A 25,333-nucleotide genomic window follows, 5' to 3' on the forward strand; every position below is an offset into this window, starting at 1 on the left:
GTCAATCATCTGTTCCTTTTAACTGCTGAGTAGTATTCCACAGTATGGATGTACCACAGTGTGCTTAAGCATTCACCTACTAAAGGACACCTGGACTGTTTCATAGGAATAGAGGTAATAAGAACATTCATATACAGGTTTTGGAGTGAACATAAGTCTTCCTTTCTCTGGGATAAATAAAAGAAATGCAGTTGGTGGGTCATGTGGTAGTTGTATGTTTATATTCTTAAGAGACTGTTGGACTGTTTCAAGAGTGGCTGTACCATTTTACATTACTACCAAGATGTGCAAATCACCCAGTTTCTCTACATCCTTGCCAGCGTTTGATCTTGTCACCATTTTTAATTTTAGCCATTCTGATAGGTGTGTAGTGGTGTCTTGGGGTCTTCTTTTGCATGTCTTTGATGGTTAATAATGTGAGACATCTTTTCATGTGCTTATTTGCCATTTATATATTCTCTTCAATGAAACGTCTATTCATGATTTTTGTCCATTTTCTAATCAGATTGTTTGGGTTTGTTTTAATGTTGAGTTTTGAGAGTTCTCTATCTTTTCTACATATTAGTCTTTAGTCAGATATATGGTTTGAGAATATTTTCTCCTAGACTGTAGCTTATCTTTTACCCCTTTCACATGGTATTTTGCAGATAAAAAGGTTTTCATTTTAATGGGGTCCAACTGATCAATTTTTCCATTTGTGAATTGTGTTTTTGGTCTCAAGTCTAAAAACTCTTTCCTCAGCCATATATCCTAAGATCGTCTTCTATGTTTTTTTTCTCAAAGTGTTATAGTTTTGGGGTGCTTGGGTGGCTCAGTTGGCTAAACTTCTGCTTTTGGCTCAAGTCATGATCTCCAGGCCCTGGTATCAATCCCTGGGATTGAGCCCAGGGATCCAGCTTTGTGTCAGGCTCCCTGCTCAGCAGGGAGTCTGCCTCTCTCTCTTTCACCCCTCTGCCCTTCCCCACTGCTCATTCTCTCTCTGTCTCAAATAAATAAATAAATAAATAAAATCTTATAAGAACAATTAAAAATAGTATGTGTTATAGTTTTATAATTTCCATTTAAGTTTTAGATTCCATAATGTTTCTTCTGAGCTTTATTCTAAAAGTTTTTCTTTTATTTTATGTTTTACATTTCAGTCCGAGATTCATTTTGAGTTAATTTTTATATGAGGTGTGATGTTTAGAGCAAGGTTTAGTTTTTGCCCCTAAGTATCCAATTGTTGTACCATTATTTGTCCAAAAAAGCTAATTTTCTCCATTGATCTGCTTTTATATTTGTCAAAAATCAGTTGAACATATATGTGTGTAGATTTATTTTTAATTGTCTAGCATGGGCTACCAATTTAATGAGTATTTATGGATCTCCTGCTAGGAGCCAAGAATTCTAGGTGCTGAATAAGCACGATCCCAAGCAGACAAAAAATTCCTGTACTCATAGAACTTATAGGCTAGTGAGAAAGATAAATCTAAACAAAAATACAAATTAACATATACCATAAAGTCAGAAAAAGAAATACTATGAAAATAACAGAAAGTGGTAGACAGTCATGTGTGAGGTGTGGAAGCCTATATGAAAAAACATGGTCAAAAAGACTTCTCTGAATAATTGTCATCCGAGCAAAGACTTAATACGGGAGCAAACCATGCAAATATCCAGGGGAAAATTTTCCCTGAAGAGAACACAACATGTCTTGCAAGCTTAAAAGACTATGTGTGTGGGGGCGCCTGGGTCGTTCATTGGGTTAAAGCCTCTGCCTTCGGCTCAGGTCATGGTCTCAGGGTCCTGGGATCGAGCCCCATGTGGGGCTCTCTGCTCAGCAGGGAGCCTGCTTCCTCCTCTCTCTCTCTGCCTGCCTCTCTGCCTACTTGTGATCTCTGTCTGTCAAATAAATAAATAAATAAGATATTTTTTAAAAAGACTGTGTGTGTGTGTAAGAGTGTGGGGAATATAGCAGTGTGAGTTTCTGTGGCTTTATCTTCTCACAGATAACTATTACAAATTCTAGAAAAGATAGAAGGTGAGCGGGGAGCCTACCTGAAGGGACCAGAGAGTGGACCAAAGCAGAGTGTGTTTCCCATTTGTTATGGCTGCCAACCTGAGAGAAGAGTCTATTTGGTGTGGTGGGGCACAGCTAAAATTTGATGGAAGACTGGCAGTCTTTTTGGGACAACAGAGTTTGGGACAACAACAGTCACTGCAAAATGAAGGGACATCTGGAAATTAAAAACGCGGTGGGCGGGAGGAGGGCTGGGTGGAGTGGCGACCCTACTGTTCAGGAACTCTGCCCAAATGTCCACTGCTTTCTGAATTGCTCATTAGCAAGACAGACAGAAACAACCCTGCTGAGGAAAAAGAACAGAACTCAGATTTGAGCTGCTGCTTAATACAGAATTTTCTGTGTGGATCCAAGTAAGTTCATTGTTGGCTTAAACAAACAAACAAACCCCCTCCTTTTAGGGGGATGTAGGAGAATCCATTCCCAATGTCCAGGATACAATCTAAAATAACTCGACATATAAAGAAACTAAGAAACCTGAGTCAAATAAGCAAATAACAAATAATCAATAAATCCATATTATAGAAAAATTCCCATAATCCTAACATAAGTTTTTTTTTTTTTTCCATTTTCTCATAAAACAGTTCAAAGGAAGAAGGAACCAAATCACATGGCTGGTGAGATGTAGAGGGCAAGAATAAGAGAAGAAGTCAAGCAGCCAGTGATCTTTAGCCATGGAGAGAATGGTACTGTACAAGAGAAATATAATGACTTGGCGGCAGAGAAGATCAGGATAGGCCCTAGTGGCCTCTTCCTTTGAGTCTTGGATTAGACTCCCTGCTCAGCCGGGAGCCTGCTTCTCCCTCTGCCTGCTGCTCCCCCTGCTTGTGCTCACTCACTTTCTCACTCTTGCTCTCTGACAAATAAGTAAATAAAATATTTTAAAAAATAATAAAAGCAGCCACGGTGGGGAGAACTGTTCCAATGTTATAAGGCTATGCTCAGAAAGGAACATTTCTAGAATGTTCCTCATCCTCCGAAATTCTCAGGAGATCCTACCCAGGTGAAATGATCTCAACAGTACACTCACCGTGATGATTTGAAGTCTGGAAACTTGACCTCTGCCTGACTTGGAAAATGTAACTGACCTCTCTGCCCTTGTCTTGATCTTGATGACTTCCTTCTGTATTTCTGTATCTTTTCTATAACCACGTGATTTGATTAAGCATTTGACCTTCCCATCAATCTAGACTTCCTCTTAACAGTACTGTAAATGCTCTCACTGAGTAGATCAGTGGTAACAGTAGGGGTGATTCAGAGTTGTCACCTCTAGTAGGTCAAAATCTCTGTGAAAAAAAAAGTTGAGACAATGAAGTGGTATAATATTGTGCACCCAGATTATTTTACCATCCATTGTTTGAGATTCCTAAGGTCTTGAGGTGTATAAAGGGAGGTAGAACTTACCAGTAGGGCATAAAAACTATACACTTAGCTCCTAAGGATCCGGTCTGGTGGAATAATCTGGAGAATACTAACAACAAAACCTAAATGCTGGCTATTGTTCACCGGACTAGTGAAAATCAGTGAGCCTTTAGGGGGAGCCAAAACAGCACAGATGAAACTTCTGGATACTGGGACTTGGGGTTCCCACAAAACTGGTGGCGTAGTAACCTTGGATATCAGGTGTAGCTGTAAAGTGGCAAAGAGTGGCAAAAATAAACTTTGAAAATACGAACTCCATTGTGAGGAAAACGGCAATTTCTCCGGTATCAGAATGCACTATTAAGAATATTCTAAGTAAATGGGAAAATCTGCCATTACCTCCCAGATCACTAGGGTAGGGAAAATGCACTCTCTCAGTCTTTAATTTCTATTGAAATATATTTTCCATGCAAAAAAAGTGCAATATCTTATAGAGCTAGTTAACTTTTTATACACTGAGTCACACCCACGTATCACTACCCCAGTGAAGAAACACCAAAACATTACCAGAATCTTCATGGCCCTCCTCAAGTCCCCTTCCTCAGAGGGATTTCTATTCTGACTTCAAACACCATGGATTACTTTTGCCTGCTTTTGTACATTGCATAAGTTCAATAAAGCAGCAGGTGCTATTCTCTGTCTGGCATCTTTCCGTAAACATTTTATATTTTGAAATCCATCCATATAACCTTTCATTCCATTGTTGTATATTTCATCATGTGATGTCCCACAGTTGACTCATCCCCTCTTCTGCAGGTGAGCATTTTGGTGGTTAGTTTTGAGCTGTTACAGATAGGGCTGCTACAAACACTGTAACACTTGTGTGTTGTTGAACAGATGCATGCACATCTGAAGGGCAGTGGGTAAGGGTGGAATACTAGATCACAGAATGGGCTCACGTTCAATGTTAGTAAGTGCAACCAAAGAATTTTCCAAGGCAGCTGGACAAATTTGCACTTTCACCAACAGCTTTTTCCAGATTTGGGGTCGCCATACGTTTCTGCTAACACTTGGTGTTTTCTCATGTTAGCAGTTCTTCTGGGGATATCCTAAAATTGCTCTGTGGCTTATTTTGGGGGAGGGGTTGTTTTGGTTTTTTTTTTGTTTTATGTATTTGCTCTTTTATTGTTTCTCTGTACATAACCACTGTATCTATACTTGAAAGTTCTTATGAAAAAGCCTGATCCCTAGTGTATTTGAGAGGAGGATGTGTGTGTGTGTGTGTGTGTGTGTGTGTGTTTCCTTGACCAACTTTAAATCTTAGGGAAATCAACAACCACTTAAATCATCCAAACCAAGAAACAAAATTCGGCTGCAGCTTCTTTACTTCTGCAAAGTTATGTTAAACTTAAAGTTCATAGTCGAATAAGCAAATGCATTTCTAGACAGTTAATTTGTTTTCTGGAATTCTTATGCCTTGTAGTACATTGAAATGCTGTTCTTTTGCTGATTACATGCATATTTATGGGAAAATATTTCATCAGTTTATGATGTTCATGCTTTCATATTAAAGGACTTTTATTTTTTAAAATTTATTCAATTTGTTTAAAACTTTTAAAAAACCAGTTTACCCATTTCTCATGCCCACCCTTTACCTCTATCAATCATCAAACCGTTCTCTGCATCTATGAGCTTATATATATATTAGATTCCACATATAAGAGAGATTATACAGTATTTGTGTTTCTCTGTCTGACTTATTTCACTTGGGCTAATGGCCTCAAGATAATCCAAGTGGTAGCCCAACCATACACTATTGTTTTAATTGTAATTTCCCTGATCATTAATGAAATTGATCATCTTTTTATATGTCTATGGGCCAGTAGAATATCCTTTGTTGTGGAGGCTGCTTAGATCTTTTTTCCATTCCTCTAGTGGGTTCCATTCTAGTATATTTTTCTTATTGATTTGTAAGAATTCTTTATATATTTTGGATGTAAGCCCTTGGTTGGACATGGGTACAAATACCACTTGCCATTCTGTGGCTTGCCTTTTGGTATCTATACCAATGTGCTAGTATTGCCCTAGCAAACTGTCACACATTGGGTGTCTTATACAACAGAGACTTATTTTCTCACAATTCTGAAGGCTAGAAGTCTGAGATCAAAGTGTTAGCAGGTTTGGTTTCTTTTTTTTTTTTAGCTTCATTTTTATTTATTTTCAGCATTACAGTATTCATTATTTTTGCACCACACCCAGTGCTCCATGCAATCCGTGCCCTCTATAATAATCTGAGGGTTTTCGAGGGGCGGGGGGAGGGGAGGTTGGGGTACCAGGTGGTGGGTATTATAGAGGGCAGGTTTGGTTTCTTATGAGAGCTAGGAGAAAGAATTCTGTTCCAGAATATAGTCCTCTGTCTGCATGCACACATGTTCAAGCTCTGTGTATATGGGTCCAAATCTCCTCTTCTTTTTTTTTTTTTTTTAAGATTTTATTTACTTATTTGTCAGAGAGAGAGGGAGAGAGAGCGAGCACAGGCAGACAGAGAGGCAAGCAGAGGCAGAGGGAGAAGCAGGCTCCCTGCCGAGCAAGGAGCCCGATGTGGGACTCGATCCCAGGACGCTGGGATCATGACCTGAGCCGAAGGCAGCTGCTTAACCAACTGAGCCACCTAGGCGTCCCCCAAATCTCCTCTTCTAATGAGGACACCATATGCTTGGTCTTAATGCTTGGTCTTAATCACCTATTCAAAGACCTTTTCTCTGCATACAGTTTCATTCTGAGGTATTAGAGTAACTCAGGCTTGAATATACATCCCCCCCCTCAGGGGGGATGGGGGACACAATTTAGCCCAATTAATTGTTTTGTGTTTTTTTTCTTTGAGATAAAATTAACATTTCACAAATACACTATTTTAAAGTGTATAATTCATATGGTTGTGCAACCATCAAGACTATCTAATTCCAGAACATTTTCTTCACCCCAAGAAGAAACCCCAGGCCCCTTAGTAGTTCCTCTTCATTCTCTCCCCCCAGTCCCTGGTAACAGCTAATCTCCCTTCTGTTTCTGTAGATTTACCTGTTTTGGACATTTCAGAGAAATTGAATCGTCACCTTTGTGTTTGGCCCCTTTGACTTAGCACCACGTTTTCAAGGTTCATATGTGTTGTAGCTGATGTTGATACTTCATTCCTTTTTATGGCTGAATAGTACTCCTGTGCATGGATAGACCACATTTTCTTTTTCCACTCATCATGGGTTGTTTCCACTTTTTGATTATTTTGAATAATGCTATTATGAACGTTGGTGTGTTTATGTTCGTATGAAGATATGCTTTCGATTCTCTTGGGTTTACAGTTAGAAGTGAATATACTAACTCTAATTTTTTTGAGGAACTGCCAAACCTTTTTCCTATCAGCTATAGTATTTTCCATTCTTCCCAACAAAGTATGAAAGTCATCCTAGAGGGTGGGAAGTGGGGTGTCATTGTGGTTTTGATTTGTGTTTCCCTAATGACTAATGATGCTGAAGTAGCTTTTCATGTGTATTTTTTTGGCCATTTTTATGTCTTCTTTAGAGAACCTTAATGATGTCTTTAAATTAACAGAGATGCTTATTTTAATATTGGATAATTTATAACTTTTGTCATAATGCTTTTTATATTTCTATATATAAGAAGTATTTGCCTACTTTAAGATCACATCTTCTATATGTTACCTTTCACATGTAGATTTATAACCCACTTTGGATTTCTTTTAGGTAACGGTAAGATAAGGATCAAGATACAATTTTTCCAGCTTTCCAACTGACCTAGAAAATATGTATTGAAAAAAATCCTATCCCGGCACACTGAAGGGTCAAATTTGTCACAATTTAATATTATATTAAATAATATATATAATTTATATTTGCCTTAATATATTTAGTTTTCAATTTTTTTATTCAACTGCATAATTCACTTGATTCTATTTGAACCAACAACATACTGTCTTAATCTAGCTTTATAACCAGTCTTGAAATCTACCAGTATTAGTCTTCCAGCTTTGTTTTGTTTGTTTTATTCATCTTAACTATTGGCCTTTTCATGGCTCTGGACTTCCCTATTAAACCCAGTAAAGAAACAGACCATTTGTTTTTGGTCCCATAGAAGGAATTACATTCAGCAGAAAATTTCTAGAACTGATCTTTTGTACTAGCTTTTGTCTTAGCTCATGGAATTTCAAACATCCTTGTATGAAATGATTATTGGACACTTATTGTGAACAAAGCCCACAATGAAATAGTAAGTGTACTATATGGCAAAAGTTAGTTCTGTCTTCAGTAGGTAGTGGTCAAAGATGTTCAAAAGAATCAATGAGCTATAAATGAGCAGTATAAAAATAATAATATGTAGACAGAAGTTGTATCCAATGCAATTGGATACAAACTTAGAAGCACTCATTTCTTTATTTTACACGGTACACATAAGTAGTGGAAACTCAAGGGCACCTGGGTGACTGTCGATTAAGAGTCTGTCTTCAGCTCAGGTCATGATCCCAGGGTCCTGGGATCAAGTCCCACACTGGGCTCCCTCCTCAGCAGGGAGTCTCCTTCTCGCTCTCCCTCTACGCCTCCTCTCTGCTCACGCGCTCTCTCTCAAATAAATACAATCTTAGAAAAAGAAAGAAAGAAAGGAAGGAAGGAAGGAAGAAAGATAGAAGAAACTCAAGAAGAAAAGAGTGAGTTTGATAGATCAATCCAGAGGGGGATTACAGAAATCTCAGGTGACACTAAGCATCCCCAAAGAAAAGACATGTCTCATTTAAAAATAAAACAAACATACAAATAGTTAAAACTTGCTGCCCATCTTGCTACAAAGAAGTTCATCATTAGAGAAACCTTGCTCATTCATACAGAAACATTAGCCAATATGTTAGGGTCTCATTCCTTCTTATGAGCAGAAAGCAGAGAATATAAAAAAAAAAAAAAACTCCACACTATGTGTAATATTTTCAGAGACATAAAAAATTGTATCTGTAAGGAAAGAACAGGATACCATTTAAAAAGAACATGTAGAGACAACTACAGGCTATTGGAAATTAAAATGAAATAATAGATTTTAAACTTCAATATAGGTCTTAACATACAAAGTCAAGAAAATCTCCCAGAAAGTAGAACACAAAGAATAAGATACTGGAAGTAAGGTAGAAAAGGTGAAAACAATATTTTACTGAAGTGAGCTCCAGGGGCAGGAGGTGGAAGGAAGAAAACAAAGAAGGCAAGACAAAATAAAACCAAAAAATAATAGAAAAAATTTCTAAATTCTGAAGCACATGTGTTTCCAGATAAAAAAAAATCTCAGAAGGTACCCATGTGAATGCATAAAAAGCACCCTACAGTAAAGTCACAGAGATAAGGAGAAGGTACTAAAATCAGTGAGGGGGTGGGAAGGGCGTCAATAACACTGTATTAAGGATTGAAGTGTCATGGACTGTTGCATAACAGCACCAGAAGGCGAGGGACAGTGGAGAAATACCTTCTCCACTGGAAAGAACCCTGACTTTCCATAAAAGTAATCTATCAATTAACTGTGAGGGTAGAAAAATAAAAAATAAAATTAAAAAAAAGATATTTTAACACATGTAAAGATGTTACTTCCCAGGCACCTTTTCTTAGCACTAAAAAAGATGAAGAAATAAGCCAAAATACATGAAGACTTGGAGCCAAATTAATGAAAAGCACAGCCAAGGGAAGACTTCAGATTTTAAAAGTAAAGAACAATTCATTTCAGAGCCACTAACTAGAGTCTGGAAAGGAAATCTCCAGGAGGGGAGTGGCACAGGGAGGAGTGGAACTGAAATCGTATCTGACATGTCTCAGCATATTCAGAAATATATTGCCAGATCTACCGGGGCATGTAGCAAGCGTCAGCAACAGGAGCAGGAAACTAAGCCAAAAGCAAGATAAAATATTCAAGCCATAAAAATTAAAGCCTTCGCTTACAAGGAAATAGATTCAGAAGTCGTTACTTGGCTTCCTGTGTTAGTAATCACTGTTAGCAATGATTGCGATTTGCTCAGTCATAATGAGGTAGACCCTGAAGGTTAATTTAATCAAGAGTGGGAACCAGCGACACTGAGGAAAGATGGTACTGCAAAGGACCCAAACTCTATTTTTTCTGGATAATAAGTTGATACATAATGTTGAAAAACAATAAATAAACATAAGAAGGGTGAAAATACCATTTGGAAATCTGTAGATAAATATCCTAAGAAAGACCTTAGAGAGTTGAAAGTGGTTATTTTGGAGGCATAAGGCCAAGGGATGGATTGAGTGTGTCAAACTATTGGAGTTTTCATTACAAGTCTTTTTGGATTATTTGGCTCTTTTTAATTATTTGCTTGTATTACTTTAGGAAAATAGCAAATTACTAAAAATTAGAGTTGCATAAATAGTAGAGATTTAAGTAAGTTATTTAAAGCCATAAAGATAAAAAAAAAATAAAGCCATAAACATAAGTCATCAATAAGAGAAAATAAAATTACATGAGACTGACCGATGGAGAGAGGGGTGGGGAAAAAGAGCTAGATCGGTCATTGAGAGGCAGGAAATCAAAATACATTCTTTAGAGAGAAAAAGTCAAATGATATAGTGTGTGCTTCCTCTTCAGAATGATTAAGCTAGCCAGGAGAAAAACTCAAAACAATAGGACTTAGGCAGAAGGAGAGAAGAATTTCATTTTCATTTTTTATATATACCTTTGTAAGGCTTGAATTCTTGTTCATATATACATATATATCACTTCTATAGTTATAATTATGTGTAATTAACTGGAATTAACAAATACAAAAATTGTGGCATAATTCACATCAGTGCGAAAGTGTCTCCACACCGCCCTCCAGAAACTGCAGGGCAGGAAATACGGAAAGACTCATGTTGCAGAGATTCTCCTGAATCTTCTCTATGGCTTGGTGTCTGGATCTGGAATGGATGGTGTTTGGCTTTTTGAGTATATTCATGAATTTTTGGATAAAAATTCCTGAGACGAGGGGAAGATGATGAGTTAAAATGCCTTCTCTAATAAAGTGAGGGGGAATGAGTTTCTGGGGCAGCGGGAGCAACAACAGATGAAGTCTGACAAGGAGAGATTTGAGAAGGGAAAACGGCAGACCAGAAAAGCCTGGAGACTGACAAGGTCATGCAAAGAAAGTCAGCCAGAAGATATTCCTGGTGAGAGGGAAAAGCAATGGTCTTTTTTTTTTTTTTTTAAGATTTTTATTTTTATTTATTTTATTTATTTTTTATTTTATTTTATTTATTTGACAGAGAGAGAGAGATCACAAGTAGGCAGAGGGATTGGGGGTGGGGGGAGGCAGGCTTCCTGCGGAGCAGAGAGCCCCATGTGGGGCTCAATCCCAAAACCCTGAGATCATGACCTGATCTTTAACCCACTGAGCCACCCAGGCGCCCCAAGGCAATGGTCTTTTAAGATCACAGTTCTGGAACATTCACTGTGGAATTCCTGTCTTGTGTACCCAGCCATATCACCCCTCTGTTAACTCCAAAGCTTTAGTATAAGTCAGCTGTGAAGCTTTCTCATGTGATGACTGTTTTAAAGAAATCAAAGAGAAGTGGCCATTTTCTCTATTATAGATCAAGATGTTGTGGAGAAGCAGAGGCCAGTGTAAGTCAGCATGAACAGAAATGAGACTTCAGACGAGGTGAAGGTTTAGAAGAAGAGGTGACTGTCAGAAAGACAAGTTTTCCAAGACTATCCAGAGCTATAAGAGGGACAAATGAGGGATAAGCCCCAAGGAGCCCCACCCAGGCCCCTCAGTCCCTTCTGCCATTTTTGTGTGTTCCTCGGCCAGTTTCCATGGTTCTGGTTTCTCATGGTCCTACCTTCCCTTCTGTTGGTCTGGCCTTCTGAGGCTGCTAGACAGTTTTGCCCCCCCCAGAGAGAGCTGGATGCCCTAGGAACTTGTGTGTCCCTCCCCCTGGGTAGCTCTTCACCCAGTTCCTTTACCTGGAATTGGGACAAAATGTAAGCAAATTCAGAGTCCAGAGTTCCCTTTGGGGACAAGGCTAAGCCACTTTCTGTAGGACTTGGCCCCATCACAGTCCTGGGCTCCTTCCCTGTCCTGTCCTTTCACCACACGCCTTTTCCTGTTTCTCTTTAGAACACTTCTTTAATAAATTACTTGCCCATGAATCCTTTCCTCAGGGTCTTCTTCTGGAGAATCTGGTCTAAGAGAGACACTAAAGTCATTTTAATTGAAATATGAAGAAAAGAATTGGAAGCCTTGGCCCTGCTCAAGGGTTGGGTGACACAAAGATTAGGCTTTCAAAGACTTTTGATGTAGTTAATATTAGGTGGAAGGGATATCGAGCAAAACCAAATGTAAGGAAGTAAGAAGTTGTTCCAGAGAAATACTGGTGATCAAATAGAGAAAGAAAGCAGGAGGGGCGCCTGGGTGGCTCAGTCGGTTAAGCGTCTGCCTCTGGCTCAGGTCATGATTCCAGGGTCCTGGGATCAAGCCCCACATCAGGCTCCCTGCTCGCTGGGAGGCCTGCTTCTCCCTCTCCTACTCCTCCTGCTTGTGTTCTTTCTCTCACTGTCTCTTTCTTTCCATCAAATAAATAAATAAAACATTTAAAAAAGAAAAAAAAAAGCAAGCAAGCAAGAGACTTGAGGAAGATGTGATATTTGGCCATGGCAGTGAGGGACAGGTAGGACTTGAAGATGTGGGGTAAAGACACCTTAAACAAGGCACAAGTATACATTTGCAAGAACTTCATTCACCTTGTGATACAGTAAAATAGAAAAAGAAGTTAATTAAAGAAACATTAGGAAGTGACTGGTATAAGGCCCTAGTTTTTCATTATACGGGCATCAAAGTGAAGACAAAGACACTGGATTTTTGTTTTTAAAGATTTTATTTATTTATTTGACAGACAGAGATCACAAGTAGGCAGAGAGTCTGCAGGCAGAAAGAGAGGAAGGAAAGCAGGCTTCCTAGGACACTGGATATTTGTCATTATTTATTTCTGTCATCGCACCATGGCCAGGGCAGCAGAAGCACAGGCAGAGCAAAGGTACAAATCAACAGCTCCACAGTATCGGTGGCACTAAGGGTATCAACAGATTCTCCTAACACGGGTATTTTTTTTTTTCCAGTAAACAGTACTCAAGAAAGGATTAGTAGAGTTGTTAATGAGAGAATGTACCTAATTCTCTATTTTTGCGGAGGTGGGGAGGGTAGATGTGCTGGTTTCGAAATGGTGTTCTCTTCAAGTGTCACTCTTGCTCAGGTGTCCAATCTCCAGAGACAACTTATAGATCTCCAGGGCCTTTTTCACATCGTCTGGGTAAGGGAGACACTGGAAGAATTTACTGCCAGCTAACACTTGCTCACAGCCCATCTGGAATTCCTACAAGACATAAAAGGATAGAGGTAGAGACCTCTCCAGCTGTGAAAGTATAGGGTGTCTTCAGGATGCCTCAGCGATGACAGGAAAATTAGAGGATCCTGCCCATCCTCAGGACTGGTGGAGGAAACCCAGAGATACTCTGGGTCAGCAGCGTGCCCAGTGCCACACCAGCACTCCTCACGTGCAGCGGATCGCCGTGGAAACAGGGAAGGAGGAAGGCTGCAAAAGACACGCAGGGGGTTCTTATGCGAAGGAACAGTTCTGACGGCTGTGCAAAAGCATAGTGCATATGGTAGAAAACACAGGGCCAGGGGCCAGGTCTCCTAGATCTAGGGAGCCCTCCTCTCTAGAGGCTTGGTTCATCTTAGTATAAAATGAGAGAATTAGAACTCGTTTTAAAGAGCTCACTAAGTGTGGGGAGCCTGGGTGGCTCAGTGGGTTAAAGCCTCTGCCTTCCGCTCAGGTCATGATCCCGGGGTTCTGGGATCGAGCCCGGTATTGGGCTCTCTGCTCAACAGGGAGCCTGCTTCCCCTTCTCTCTGTCTGCCTCTCTGCCTCTTTGTGATCTCTCTGTCAAATAAATAAATAAAATCTTAAAAAAAAAAAAAAGAGCTCACCCAAGTGCTTTGAGGCCGATTGCCAACGTGATTTAAACAACTCATGCATGGGTCCTGATACAAGTCTGATCTCATCAATGTTCGTTGACAGGGCTCTGATACCAGCTACAATTTTTAGAACATGACAGGACATCCTGAAATGTGTGGCACTTACCCACTTACACTTGGGCACCGCTGGGGACCAGATGCCGTTCTCTGAGCAGGTGATTTTTTGAGAGCCAATCACACCATAACCATCATCACATTGGACAGTAACACTCTCGGGCTCAACATACTGGTCCTTATCCACAGACAGATCTCCATTTGTGATCTCTGGTTTCTGACACAGAGCTGTAATGGAAACGCAGTTTTGATCATGCTGTCATTCTCAGAATAAATCTTACAAAAGTGAAGAGTTCTGAGGGGATGAAAAACACTGATAATAGATTATATCTGCATGCTGAGAGCTGTTCTCTACCTCCATTGATTGTATGATCAAAACGATAACATTAATAACAGTAATGTTATTTTACATACTATTCTCAAGATAAAACACTATTATTTTTCCAAAGATTTTATTTATTTATTTATTTATTTATTTATTTTAGAGAAAGAGCACAAGCAGGGGAAAGGTCAGGGGGGAGGGAGAGAGAATTTCAAGCAGACTGCACTGATCATGGACCCTGAGACAAGGATTGATCTCATGACCCTGAGATCATGGCCTGAGCTGAAACCAAGAGTTGAATGCTTAAACAACTGAGCCACCCCAGCACCCCATAAAACGCTATAATTATCTCCATTTGGCTAGAGAGAAAAATGAGGTACAGATGGTTTATGTGACTTGTCTAAGGATGCATAACTTTTAGGTGACATGATTATAATATTAACCTAAGGATTGTAGTCCTAGAATCCAAGTTTTTAAAACTGCTATATTTCAAAACCTCACTCTTTCTATGATCCTAAGTATATAATTTTTATTCACATACCCTTAACGTCTTCCTGTGTTAAATGGAGTTAATGGTGGGAAATTAACCTCTTGAGTTGATAGCAACTATGATTATAAAAAGGTACACCTAATCTTGGTGGTCAACCAGAAATCTTTTATTAGGGCAACTTCATCATGAGAAGACGAATGGTATGCATGTGGCTCTAATGGAGATGTCAGACATCTCAAGGAGGTTTGGAATTTATCCATAACTGCAGTCATTTAAAATGAAGCAGGTGCTTACTAAAATGTTGCTAAACCCTCGCTGACGGTCTTAAATTAAAGATTGCTATCTCTGCGTAGAAACAGAACCATACATACATGTGCACTCAAATTGTGCCAAAGGAAGCAGTGGGAACTACAGCCCATTTAGTAGGTGGTACACAATTAGTTGATTGTCTACTGGGGAAAACCAAACATTGACCCCCACTTTCTACCATACATACAAAGGAGTTTCAAGTGGGTTGACTATATCATTGTAAAAGGTAAAACAATAAAGCTCTGTAAGAAACATAGGAGAACGTGTTTGTTGTTGCATAGAATACTGCCTTGCAGTAGGCAAATATTTCTGAAACAAGACAAAACAGTTTCCAGCATCAAGGACAATATTAGTAATTTGAAATAAATTGGAATTTAGAACTTATGTTTGTCAAAACTAGAACACTCGGGTTGCCTGGATGGTTCAGTGGATTAAAGCCTCTGCCTTCAGCTCAGGTCGTGATCTCAGGGTCCTGGGATTAGCCCCTTATTGGGCTCTCAGCTCAGTGGGGATCCTGCTTCCCCCCTCCTCTGCCTGACTTGTGATCTCTCTGTCAAATAAATAAATAAAATCTTAAAAAATAAATAAAACTAGAACACTCATATTCTACTTGTAGAAACAGAATTTGTTGTTATGACCACTTTTTTTTTAAGACTTTATTTATTTATTTGACACTCAGAGATCACAAGTAGGCAGAGAGGCAGGCAGAGAGAGAGGAGGAAGCAGGCTCCCAGCTGAGCAGAGAGCATGATGCGGGGCTCAATCCCAGGACCCTGGGATCATGACCTGAGCCAAAGGCAGAGGCTTTAACCCACTGAGCCACTCAGGTGCCACTGTTATGACCACTTTTGAACAAAATTTGGCATCATCTACGAAAGATGACAATGTGTACACTCTGCAGTACAGTTCTACTCCTGAGCTTATTCCTAACACAAATGCTTGCACATGAGTAGCGAGAGACCTACAAACAAGTGTTCATAAGAGCATTATTCATAATAGCCTGAAACACTAAAAACGTGAACTCTTATAAAATACACAAAATGTGGTCTATTTATCCAGAAGAATATTATAAAACCATGAAAATGAATGAACTATCACAACGTGCAAGGACATAGATGAAGAAAGAAGCCAGGCACAGAGAGCAAGCATGACTTCCTTGATACAAAGTTAAAAAGTTGGCAAAACTTATCCATGGTGTTGGAAGGTGGAAGAGGGACAATAAAGTACCCCACCAAGCTGAAAAAGCATTTTGAGACCAAAAAACAAAAGCAGGGCCACACCATGCAGTTTACAGAGTTTTCTTCAGAGTAACTTACTGATGGGGGGAAGGGGGAGAGTCAGGCCGACAAGGATCGGGCCCTGTACAGCTCTTCTCCAAAAAGTCTGGATTTCAGTCCACAGATTTTTTAGAGCGAGAGGACACTGTATTCCAGGACACTGCAGGGAGATCTAGGGGCTCACGTGCACCTAATTGACAACTGACCTTTATTTAGATCTTGTGGCGCCATCTTAACTCAGAAAAAGGGAGGACTATTTTATCTCAGATTCATGCGAGGCCAAAGCGAACCTTCCCCTACACCGACCTGCCTTGGTGGGCGTTTCTGAGGTACGTATGTTACTCTCCTGTGGGTCTGGAGCACATAACCACAAAAGAGGTCATCAAGCGTACATGAACAAGATGGAGGGCCAAAGATGGAGCCGGTACTTTCAGCGCTCCTACACATGGTGTTGGTAGAATGACCTTCTTTGGGGAGGAGAGTCGGGAGTAACTGAGGGAAGACATGAGATGCTTCAAGGGGAGGTTCACGTTGTGATAATTGTTGATCTTCACCCTTAAGATTTGTACACTATTTTGCAGTATGTTACATTTGAATTAAAACTTTTATTTAAAAAAAAACAAAAAGTGGTCCTCTAGATTACCTCTGAAAACATACACGCTGGTAACAACGGTTACTTCCAAGACTGAGAAGCTGGGTAATGGTTCAAACTTTGAAAATAGTGTACCATATGCATGCATTAACTACACGAAATTAATAAATAGTACAACAAAAAAATTTTTAAGTGTTTCCCCTGGCTGGAAAGAGACTAGAGTCAGAACAATCACAGAGGCTCTACATTTCCAATCAAGGTCATCAGTGAGGTTGAAATTACCTTTACATTGAGGGGCTGGAAGCGACCAGTGGGAGTTCCTGCAGGTGATTTTAGACTCTCCAACCAGAACATATCCTTCATCACATTCATATTTCACGACAGTAGTATAGGAGAAAAATGAACTCACGTCTTTATGGGATCCATGGGCAATGCTCGGAAATATTCTGCAATCTTGAATGGTAAAAGAGAAGGGTGGGGACAATGAGCTAGGGTTTAATTTAATTAACAATTCAGAGTGAGGGACTCTTCTTATTTTATTGAATGAAGTAATTAAATTACACTGCAGAGGTATATTTCAATTCCTTAACAAAATCAATAAGAATGGTTTACTGAGAACTTAGCTACTTGCTTAGTCACTGTGTTAATCGTTTTAGATATGTTAAATCAGTTAATCCTCACAATAACTCTTTGAGGCAGTACAATCATAATTTCCATTCTAGAGAAAAGGAAACTTAACCTTAGAGGGGTCAGATGTTGCACATAAGGTCACAGCTAGGAAGTGTCAGTAACATGAATCAACCTCAGGGATTAAGCTCAGATTTGTATCAAAATCAACTGGTACTTTCTGAAATCCTGCTATTTTCTGCTGTCTGTAGTGATCATTGGATGCTTACTTTATAGAGGCATCAATAGATATCTAAAGGCCATAAGATGGAAGTTTTGGTTGAAGAACAGTACTCTTGCACAGTCAAGTAGCATCCCAGAATTGATGAAGTAGGCAGCTCAGAATCCCTTAGAAAACTCCTATCTCCTTCGCCCAAATCAAAGGCACTAAAAGGTTAGGAATTTAACCTTTTAAATTCAAATTAGTCCCAGGTGAGGCAAATATGTGGGTGCATTTCTCCTTCAGACTGACAGAGGGGATCTAAGGAGCTCACTGAGAAAGGCCAATATATCTCTTTTCACTTTGCAGGGATATTAGACACAGTGGCCTAGTATCGAGCTCCTGCCTAGGAAATCCAAAATGCAAAAGGGGGCTGTCTAGTGGCTCTGTTGGTGAGGGTGAAGGACATAGTTCTGCTGCTTTGAGACTGGCCTCTACTCCTGACATTATTTGGAACAAGGGATGAGTGAGTACTTCCAGTGAGTTGGAAATGGGCTGCATGAAAAAGACAGGCCTGGTGGTGTTCTCTTCAGACCTGTGCAAAAGGACCTCCTGAGGTTGGAAGAAAGCTTCAGTGAAAATAAATCCCGAGGAGTCCCTAGGTCTTCAGGAGATAGGAAAGAGGAAGAGCTCATCCAGAATGAGAGACGGATCCTGGGATCTAGCAGACCAGGGATTTGCAATCAGCAGATTCTCAGTGATGAGGAAGGACCCATCAAAAAACAGCAACAACAACAAAACACAAGAGAGAAAGCAAGCTTGAAACACTCTTGATCCAAAGAATTAGCTCAGGTCAAGCACTGTTTCCCTTACCTCTGTTTCTCCCAAAGCTTTAACTCTGAAGGGTCCAGAAGGCATAAGAACAATAATCCCAAAGTAAGTTCTGCTTTAGTATCAAGGAAAAGGAATTCACCTGTGCATGAGTCAACAGCTTCCATATAGCATTTCTTAAACTGCAGATTAGACCCCTCCACAGAAATACAAAAAAATAGCTCTTAATTTTTCTGACTGAACACACAGGCAGAATTCTGTACTCTGCCTCTCAGGCAATATCAAGGAGGCATAATTGTAATGTACTTAAGAAGATAAGATGTAGCCCCGGTGTAGGAAAGTCGTGAGGGCTTGAAGCCAATGGCCAAGGAAGAGTTCTTGCGGTGTTTTTGGTGCAAAAAAGTGGTTTTATGAAGGCATGGGGATAGGACCCATGGGCAGAAAGAGCTGCATTGGGGTCATGAGGAGTGACTAATTTTATACTTCCAAGTTAGAAGGGGTTAGGGATAATATAAGACTCTAAGGAATATGGAAGCAAGGTTTTCAGGACCTTGAGGGGGCTGGCTATTGTTGGGAAATGTCATTTCTTACTGTCTAATAAAACCTTAGTTATGAGACCCTTTATATGTACATTGGTGGCCCATATGCTTAGGGGATGAGTGCCAACATGTATTTTGGGAGGTTTGGAGATTAAAGAAGTTTCCAAAAGAATTTTTATATGTTAAAGTAGGCTTACAGGATCGGGGCGTGGGGGCATGTCAGTCTAGGATTACCTTTTCCTTTTACCTTCTCCTATAGAAATTAGTTCTATAGGAGAAGGTGTTGGCAGGATAGAAGGAAGGTCTCCAGGAGTAAGCTGGCGACAGGTCTCAAAGGATGGGTGGAAGTTGAGTGGTTGGTAAGATAGGTGAGGCAGAGCAATACTGGGGCCATGAGAAAAGTCTGGCATCAGAAGCCCTTACAGTGAGGGAAAGGACCTTCAGATCAGAGCACACAGACATTAAGTATCATTTCAGAGGGTTGGGGCCATGGACAATGGGAAGAGATGAGAGAACAGAAGGAAAAAGGGGAAGGGAAATGGGATCATGAAGAAATGATTGAAAAACATGACAAATTTGATTAGGCCTTCCAGACTGTGTGAGAGGGGAACTCAGAGATGAAGTTGAGAAGTCTCCTGAGCATGAAGTCCTTTATCCTGCCACTCAATAATTTTCATGCATCTGATGTGAAAAATCTTTTTCCAAACATTGCTTCCTTAATTAACCCATGTTTTCCCCTGACCACTCTCAGTGTTGAAGAAAGCATGGCTTCCGCGTTTTTAAATCAACAGGCCAGCTCACCTAGGAGCCGTCAGTTATTATTTTAGGGTTGGGGTTTTTCCCTCTAAACTATCTCAAATCCTAAACTTTTATGCCATGATAGCTGTTTCAGAGAATATGTTAATAAATATTTTTAGGTATGAAAATTAATTCTCTCAGATAAAAAATAATGTCAGCTAAGAAAAGAACACAATATAACTTTGGTTAAAGGACATTTCCATTTAAATAACAGAACAACAAATAAATTTCCACAGCGGCAGGCCTTCAGGTGGTTCTGGTAACTTCTCTCAGACACTTCTGTTTCTCATTCTGACAAAAATTTCCCTCTGTTTCAATAACAATGTCTTACATTTATATAATGGTTTATAATTCATAAAGTACTCTTTACTTTTACCTCAGAGAATTTACTCAGTATTTGAGAACAGAAAATGTATTTTAGAATTTTTATTTCTCATTAGTTTTTAATCCCAGTATAGTTAACATACATTGCAATAGTAGTTTCAGGTGTACAACACAGTGATTCAATATGTCCATACAAAACCTGCTCTCATCACCAGAAGGCCACTCCTTAATCCCCGTCACCTACTTCACCCATCTCGCTGCCCACCTACCCTCCTATAACCATCAGTTTGTTCTCTATAGTGAAGAATCTCTTTCTTGGTTTGTCTCTTTTTTTCTTTCTTTCATTGTTTTACTTCTTAAATTCCACATATGAGTGAAATCATATGGCACTTGTCTCTCTCTGACTGACTTATTTGACTTAGTATTATCCTCTCTAGCTCCATCTGGCAACAGAAAATAGTTTGGCTTTTCAGATGGAAATTATTCCTAATCAATAAATAACTAAGATTATGGATGGTATAATTAACCTATTTGGAAAGTAAATTTGTTCTACGCATCTTGGAGCATTAAAATATAAGAAACTGATTTGAAAATTCAAGATTATTTCTTGCTAAAGCCGCCTCATGAGGAATTTTGCATATCAACACATTTTTATTCTATATATAATAATAGCTTCTACCTGAATTAAAACTATTTCCTTTTTATTCTAAAATTCTTCATTTTTATTAATACATAGTTCATTATACTCTCTCAAAAAGATTATGAATTACCACTATTTGATTATATTCAGTTAATTCTTAATTGGGTATTTGTCCTGCAAATCTTAGAGAAACTACTCTCCTTTCCCTATAACTACTGTACTCACCACACAAGCCAGAAGGGCACAGCAGTAGGGTCAAGACCCCAAAGACGTACAGTGCTGGGAAACTGCTCTGCAACTTGGAGGCCATGGGTCTCAGAGGTGCCATACTGGGGCTCAGTGGTTTCAGACCCTTGAATTAATCCGAAGAAAAGAATTCTCAGTAACAATTGAAATGGTGCCTAAGCCAGTGTAACCAGCCTTGGCAAAGTCTCAGTTGTGTGTCACTAAAGGGGAGGGACAGGGGGAGTGACAAGAAGACCAGGTGCTGAGCACAGCTCTAACAGGGGTCAGCTGAAAAGGCCCTATTCTTGGAGAGAAGAGTCTGGAGGTTGTTAGGAGAGCCCTCTGGGATTCTGTATGTAGTTATTGTTGTTATCCTAAAACTCCCTTGCTGTTCAAATGGGGCACGTGGTGAGTTCCTTTCTGGATATATCCACGATTCCTCTGAGTAAACAAGAGCCAAAAAGCACAGGGGAGTGCAGCCCATGACGCCCAGTGTGTGTGGTGGGTTCTGCAGGAATTTGAACCCATAGCATGAGAGAAAATAGAATGTCTGCCAAAGGGCCTGTTTGAGAAGTGGTTTCTGTGATGAGAAGTAGGTGTAACTTGCCCATAGAAGAATGGATTTTTTTTTTAAGCTTGAAAATTAAATTTCTTTCTAAATAGCACATAGGCTAGGCAGAACAGAGTAGTATGAGTCTCTAAGTGTGGAAAATCTCAAGAATGCAGTCCACACAATTACAATTATAATTACAATTACAATTATTATACTACCTCAGGGGGACCCTCTTTTCCCTAATTCCTGGGGTTTTTAATGTACATAAAACATCAAATGATTCACTCTGTGAAACTGACTGTTCTAGTGTAGAAGCTATTCTAGCCTGTGTTTGCAATACAGAAAATTGAAAGTTAAGTGGTTGAAGATGATTAATTAAGGAGAAAGGAAGATTTATTATGACTCTCAGAATATCTAAATGATTCTGGACCCTGGAGAACCTAGCATTTTGCTTCTAAGCAGTAAACACAGCTGGATGGAAGGCACATTTGTTATTCTTCTTAGACTGGTAACCTCTAGACTAAGTGTCCCATAACCATCTGGGATTGCCTGGATATTCATCCAGATCACTTCCTAAATTTAGGAACTTAAACTTTGGGAACTTCAACTTAAAGAGTTAAGTGGGATGGATGAAACTATTAACTTGGATTCTATATCTTACCCGCCAACTGGGAATATCTGTTCCTTGAAGAGACAAAGATGGTTGTCTAAGCAAAGGAGCAAATTCTGAAAATTGTCCTCAAGTGATCTTCACTACTCAGCTGAACTGGAATGATTGCTACATACCAATAATAGCCAAAATGCTTCTCTCTCAGAAATAAGAGTTACCAAATATAGCTGAACAAAATTCTTTGGAATATTAAGGTAAGCACAATTAAAATTCAACAAAAGAAAGCAAGTAAATTCACTGAATAGTTGCTTCCTTTAAAAAGAGGAACCACAGGGACACCTGGGTGGCTCAGTGGGTTAAGCCTCTGCCATCAGCTCAGGTCATGATCTCAGGGTCCTGGGATGGAGCCCTGCATCTGGCTCTCTGCTCAGCGGGAGCCTGCTTCCCCCCACCCCTTCCTTCCTGCTTCTCTGCCTACTTGTGATCTCTGTCAAATAAATAAAATCTTCAAAAAAAATAAATTAAAAAATAAAAATAAAAATAAAAAGAGGAACTACAATAAAGAGATTCATGAGATTCATGTAATTTAAATGATTAATCAACATGTTTTGTTAACCTGCCTTTAATCTTTAAGGTCTGTAACAGAACTTTACATAAATTATTATAATGAGTTCTGAAAAACTCCTGTGACATGGCTCTTGCCTACCTTGTTGCATAGATGAGGAAACAGGTTCAGATAAATTAAGTAAATTGTCCCCCAAACTCCGCAGATAATTAGTGGTTAAGCCAAATGTTGACCCAAGACTGATAATTAAAATCCAAGCTTGTTCTTTAAACCAAAATAATTTGTATTTTTTTGGGCCAGTAACGATTTCCTGTCAGGACACTGATTCAGCCATATGGGAGTATATCAACATTATTGGCTTTTACCCAATGGTACACCCACCCTCCAGATGCTGATGGAGCACTAATGGCTTAGACCCATGACCTCCAAAGCATGTACTGTGATGATAGGAGCTGCCTGACTCCTGATATAGAAAGTTATACCCTGCTCCCTCAGGAGCAACCAATGCCTGGCTGAGCTTGGGATACCAAAGCCCTGATTCTTTGATTCAAATCTGGACAACTCTGTGATACAGTTGATGCCCTAGAGCCCACTGTGGATCCGATGAAGGTTACACTTAACCTGAGAGTCGATTTTTGCTCAGTTCTTTTCCCTCTTGTTGTTTCATTCCCTTATAGTTCCTTCCCCATCCCACCCCTGAAATCACACTATGAAAAGTTCATATGCGTCTGAATCCCTTCTAGAGACATTGATTGAAGACAGTTTATACCACAAGTGGATCTAGAAAGCAAGCTCTAAGAACAAGATTCTAGAATTGGATCACCCACTAGCCAACTGGCAATCAAGATCCCTCACTGGGGAGGGGTGACGTATCAGTAGCCCTGGCTTACTGTAGCATTGCAACTATGAACATTTTCACCTGGTAAGCTGTCATGAAGCATAGATGGAGAAAAACACATTGGCCAGTGAAATACCTCTAACATTTGAGAGTTGCGTGGAAATAGGACTGTGAAATTGGGTGGCTGAGGACTATTGATGCAAGCTCAGCAACCTCTTAGCTGAAAGTAAAAGTTCAAGGCACTCAATCACAATTCAAATCCAACTGTGAAGTCCAGGAGCCCCTCCCTGCCCCCATTAGTATTTAAAGAAACTCTTATGTCAGCTAGCTTGGAGACTGTGCTAAGGACCAGGGTCAGGATTTAATCATAAAACAAGAGTAAAACTTCAGAAAAAAATAAATTCTTAGCCTTGGCAAGTCTCTACTTAAAGTCAGGACCCTAATGGAGGGAGGGACACCCTTAGACTTGGCATTAGGATATGCAGGTAGATGCACTACAGAACTTCAAACTCCAGATTTACCTAAACCCAAAGAGCTTATAGAATTGGCCCAGTTTCCCTTGTTATAAGATAGTGCCCCTGCTGCTTGAAGACCAGCAGAGGATCAAATACACTGGGTATCTTCTAAGGTCATAACTGCTTTCCTCAAGATCTGCCCCATCTCACCTCCAGGCCAAGAGCTGAAATCAAACCTCAGTATGAGCTGACTAAGGACATGCTGAACCTACTAAGAGAGGAGAGGAATCATATGCAGGATCTGCAAGACTTAGCATGTAGGAGCTGCTGGGAGAGTATGCCTTGGAGGGGACCATAAAGCTGGACAAGGGAGAGTTTGTCAGGCTAAGGACACTGTTCCATGACACAAGATAACAACGCAAGGCCCTGGGAATCAGCTCTTGTGTGCTTCTGGGATGGTTTTGGAAGCTCGGGGAAAATGATGGTCCAAAATGGTATAAAGATGCCAGAACTGCTAAGATAGACTAAGTAGGAAATGATTAAAGACTCAAGAAGTAGACTTGTTAGAATGATCTATTTTAGGGGCACCTAGGTAGCTCAGTCGGTTAAATGTCTGCTTTTGGCTCAAGTCATAATCTCAGGGTTCTGGGATCCTGCACTGGGCTCCCTGCTCTGTGGGCAGTCTACTACTGCCTTGGCTCTCTCCCCTGCTTGTGCTCTCTCTCTCTCAAATAAAAATAAAAGAATTATTTATTTTATTAAAACCAGAAGACCTACCTGCTATTTTCTTCATGAGAACCCTGAGGATGACCATTTACCAGGACAATAAGGAACGTCCCAGCAACAAGGACCAAGATTATAGAGAAACTCTATTCTGGCTAGCTAACTGTAGGTTGCATTTTTGGCAGTAGATATTATCAAATGTGACTGTCTAATAGGAGTGGGGATTAGAGAACCCCAGGATAGCAAGGCTAAGTAACAGCACTCTACCTCCAAAAGTGGACTGGGTAAAAAGTAGTGGAGGGCCATGACTGAGTTATGTAAGAATATGCCTGGGATGCAAAATCAAGGAAGACACTGATTCTCAGGGTTGTGCAGGTACGAACCCTCAAAATGAGTGCCTCTTTAATGGTGAGGCATATACGGTTGCAAGGTTGGGAGGCAGTCAGGGGAGAGAACTTCCTGACCTATAGAAATCTCTGAAGAGGTTAATAGAATATGGTGTTCCTGAGGGTAAGGATTGGCCAACATAGGCATTGCATCATACGTAATCAAAAAAGTTCAAGAACGAGTGATCCAAAGACGGAGATAAACTGCTCCAATGAAAGTCATGATCTTTTGCCCAATTATGCTTTTTTTTTTTAACTTGGCAATATTCTTACCCATTCTCAAACTTAAAGACAGATTCCTTTGCAGAAGGACCAAGTAACACGATAGCAAGTATATACAGTAATATTTCTCCAATCCTTTACCAAAGGTAACTTCGGTGATTTGCTTTAGTGAATGTGCACTAGGACCTCTAGAGATGTGTTGGATCTGAGCTGTCTGTGATGCCTGGGAACAAAACGAACCACCACGACCCCAGTTAA

General features: G+C 39.9%; 1 protein-coding gene across 1 annotated transcript; it reads right to left on the reverse strand.

Annotated features, from left to right (window-relative positions):
• Positions 1 to 12,358: 12,358 nt before the first annotated feature.
• Positions 12,359 to 20,920, reverse strand: LOC122918160 (apolipoprotein R-like). The gene is made up of 4 exons (XM_044266305.1): positions 20,724 to 20,920; positions 16,823 to 16,993; positions 13,603 to 13,778; positions 12,359 to 12,831 (listed from the first exon to the last, which is right to left on the reverse strand). The coding sequence occupies exons 1-4, from the start codon at positions 20,824 to 20,826 to the stop codon at positions 12,691 to 12,693; spliced, it is 591 nt and encodes a 196-aa protein (XP_044122240.1). The 5' UTR covers positions 20,827 to 20,920; the 3' UTR covers positions 12,359 to 12,690.
• Positions 20,921 to 25,333: the final 4,413 nt, after the last annotated feature.

Source organism: Neovison vison, chromosome 10, assembly GCF_020171115.1.
Source record: "Neovison vison isolate M4711 chromosome 10, ASM_NN_V1, whole genome shotgun sequence".
Taxonomy (NCBI): Eukaryota; Metazoa; Chordata; class Mammalia; order Carnivora; family Mustelidae; genus Neogale; species Neogale vison.

Excerpts from the sequence above, each read along its gene's own strand:
- LOC122918160 (XM_044266305.1), bottom strand. The coding sequence starts at position 20,826 with ATGGCACCTCTGAGACCCATGGCCTCCAAGTTGCAGAGCAGTTTCCCA. Across the intron at positions 16,994-20,723 it reads GTGCCCTTCTGGCTTGTGTG|ATTGCAGAATATTTCCGAGC; the intron begins GTGAGTACAGTA and ends TTACCATTCAAG. Across the intron at positions 12,832-13,602 it reads CGGTGCCCAAGTGTAAGTGG|GAATTCCAGATGGGCTGTGA; the intron begins GTAAGTGCCACA and ends TATGTCTTGTAG.